We start from the raw sequence: 1,852 nt of genomic DNA, 5'->3' as shown, positions 1-1,852 counted from the left end.
ATCAGGAGTTGCCGCTCAGTTCTAGACCCAGTCTGCTGTAGCTGTAACCTGGTGATGACAGTCAGGAATCCTAACTTTCACCAAATGACTGTCCCTCACAGATTCCTGCCGGAGCCGAGGAGGAGAGCAGGGAGTGCAGGGAGCAGGAGTACAAGGATCGCTTCGGGATCTGTAAACCCTGCAGGCAGTGTGATGCAGGACAGGAGCTCTCAAAGGTTTGACCAGAAACAAACTTCACTTCAGGTCCCGTCTGTAAACGACAGCGTTAATCAGGATGAAAGGAACGTTGTTTCTTTCTCTTTCACTCGGAGGTCAGTGTTTGACTCCAGTGAACCAACATTATTTATCACTTCCTCTCCGTCGTACCGGGGGAAGGCCCAGCTGTTATTAGCTTTCGTCAAACACCGACCCTCCTTTAATCAGTCACACCCATGCTTTTGACCTTCTGCCGATGAATGGCCTCCATTGTTTCTCCACCGTTGCACTCCGTCCAACTGATTGTCTTCGCTGTTTGTCGGCGGCCGTGCCTAAGCTTGCTGCTGCTGCTCTCTCCAAATCAACAAAGTATTTTCCACGTCTTAGCTCTGTACAAACAGGCCTCCTGGTGTCAGGAAAGGGCTTTCCTCTCTGACAGAAACCACAGACAAAACAATGACGCACGCCACAGCCCTGTAGGTGGCGATGATGCACCTAGAGCTGCAGAGAAGGTGCACGTGATGCATTAAGTGGCATCTGTGAACGGCAGCGCTCGGCTTCAGGAAGTCGAACCGACAACCGTGACAAACAGACAGATGAACACGTCGTTTAAAATGACGTCTATGTCCATCGTTTAAGTCGTTAAAAGTCAATTAATTCAAACTGGAAAATCATGATTCTAATGTGATTTACAATTTCACAATTATAAACAATTATAAAACTAAGTGTTAACAAAGTTTGTAAGAAGAAAGAAATTAGAGTTATTGGCACTGATGCACAGCACAGCATCAAACCCCTGACCTTCCGGACACAAGGCTGCTTCCTTAACCACCGCAGCCCTGATCATGTCTCACCACGAACAAGAAATAACTGAAAGAAAACCCAGCTTTAAATGAAAAATTTTGAAGTACCAAGATTAAAATTGGTTCAAATTTGATTTTGTTTTTTAGTGTTTAACGTGTTTTACAACTTTAAAGACTGGTGTTAAAAACAACAAAGGCCCGACCCTGACATCTGTTGCACACATGCATTTAGCGCCGGTTCGCTTTAATCCGAGTGCACACAGACATGCACGCTGTGGTCGGTAACATGCTCCAGTAGTCGTCCTGTTCCACCCTGGGCTCCTGGTTAATAATTGGCTTTCTCTGAAGGTAGCGGGAGAGCGGGGTCTGCACTGAGGGAGAGAGGGAGAGAGAGAGAGAGAGCTCAGTCAGACCAAGACAATCTCTGTGAGCTGTGAAAGGCAGGAGTGCCTGCTGGAAGAGAAGCAGACATTTGGAGTCCCTCTGTGCAGCTGCCATAGAGATCCCAGAGGAATGTGGCCCAGTTTGCCTCTGGACGCCTTTCACAGACACACTGACAAACATCAGTTAGCCGCACCAGGCCCCGTGCAGCCAAAATAACCACCCACACAGAGGGAACGGCCATTAAATGGACCTCTTCTCTCTCTCTCTCTCTCTCTCTCTCTCTCTCTCTCTCGTCCACATTGTTTCCCTCTCAGGTTCATTCATTCTCAGCTGCTGAGTCGCATGTTGTGTCAAGCATGAAGGAGACATTTTTGTTCCAATGAATGCTGGAAAACGGCCAGTGGCAAAAGAAAAAGGAAAAAAAAAAAAAAAAAGGGGGGGGACAGAAAATTGTTTTGGCAAAAACTTCT

The 1,852-nt window shown here is 47.1% G+C and overlaps 1 protein-coding gene across 2 annotated transcripts in view; it reads left to right on the top strand.

Moving 5' to 3' along the window:
• The window catches only part of LOC103377596 (tumor necrosis factor receptor superfamily member 19-like), an 18,532-nt gene that overhangs the window by 1,713 nt on the left and 14,967 nt on the right, over nt 1-1,852 (top strand). For both annotated transcript variants that reach the window (XM_008308465.3, XM_017032214.2), the window contains one exon: nt 102-215. In XM_008308465.3, the coding sequence (XP_008306687.1) occupies nt 102-215 (114 nt within the window). The remainder of the gene's footprint in view (nt 1-101; nt 216-1,852) is intronic.

The sequence above is a fragment of the Cynoglossus semilaevis genome, chromosome 4 (assembly GCF_000523025.1).
Source record: "Cynoglossus semilaevis isolate Cse_v1.0 chromosome 4, Cse_v1.0, whole genome shotgun sequence".
Lineage (NCBI taxonomy): Eukaryota > Metazoa > Chordata > Actinopteri > Pleuronectiformes > Cynoglossidae > Cynoglossus > Cynoglossus semilaevis.
Note: the sequence above shows the minus strand (reverse complement) of the source record. Positions and strands in the feature narration are given on the sequence as shown.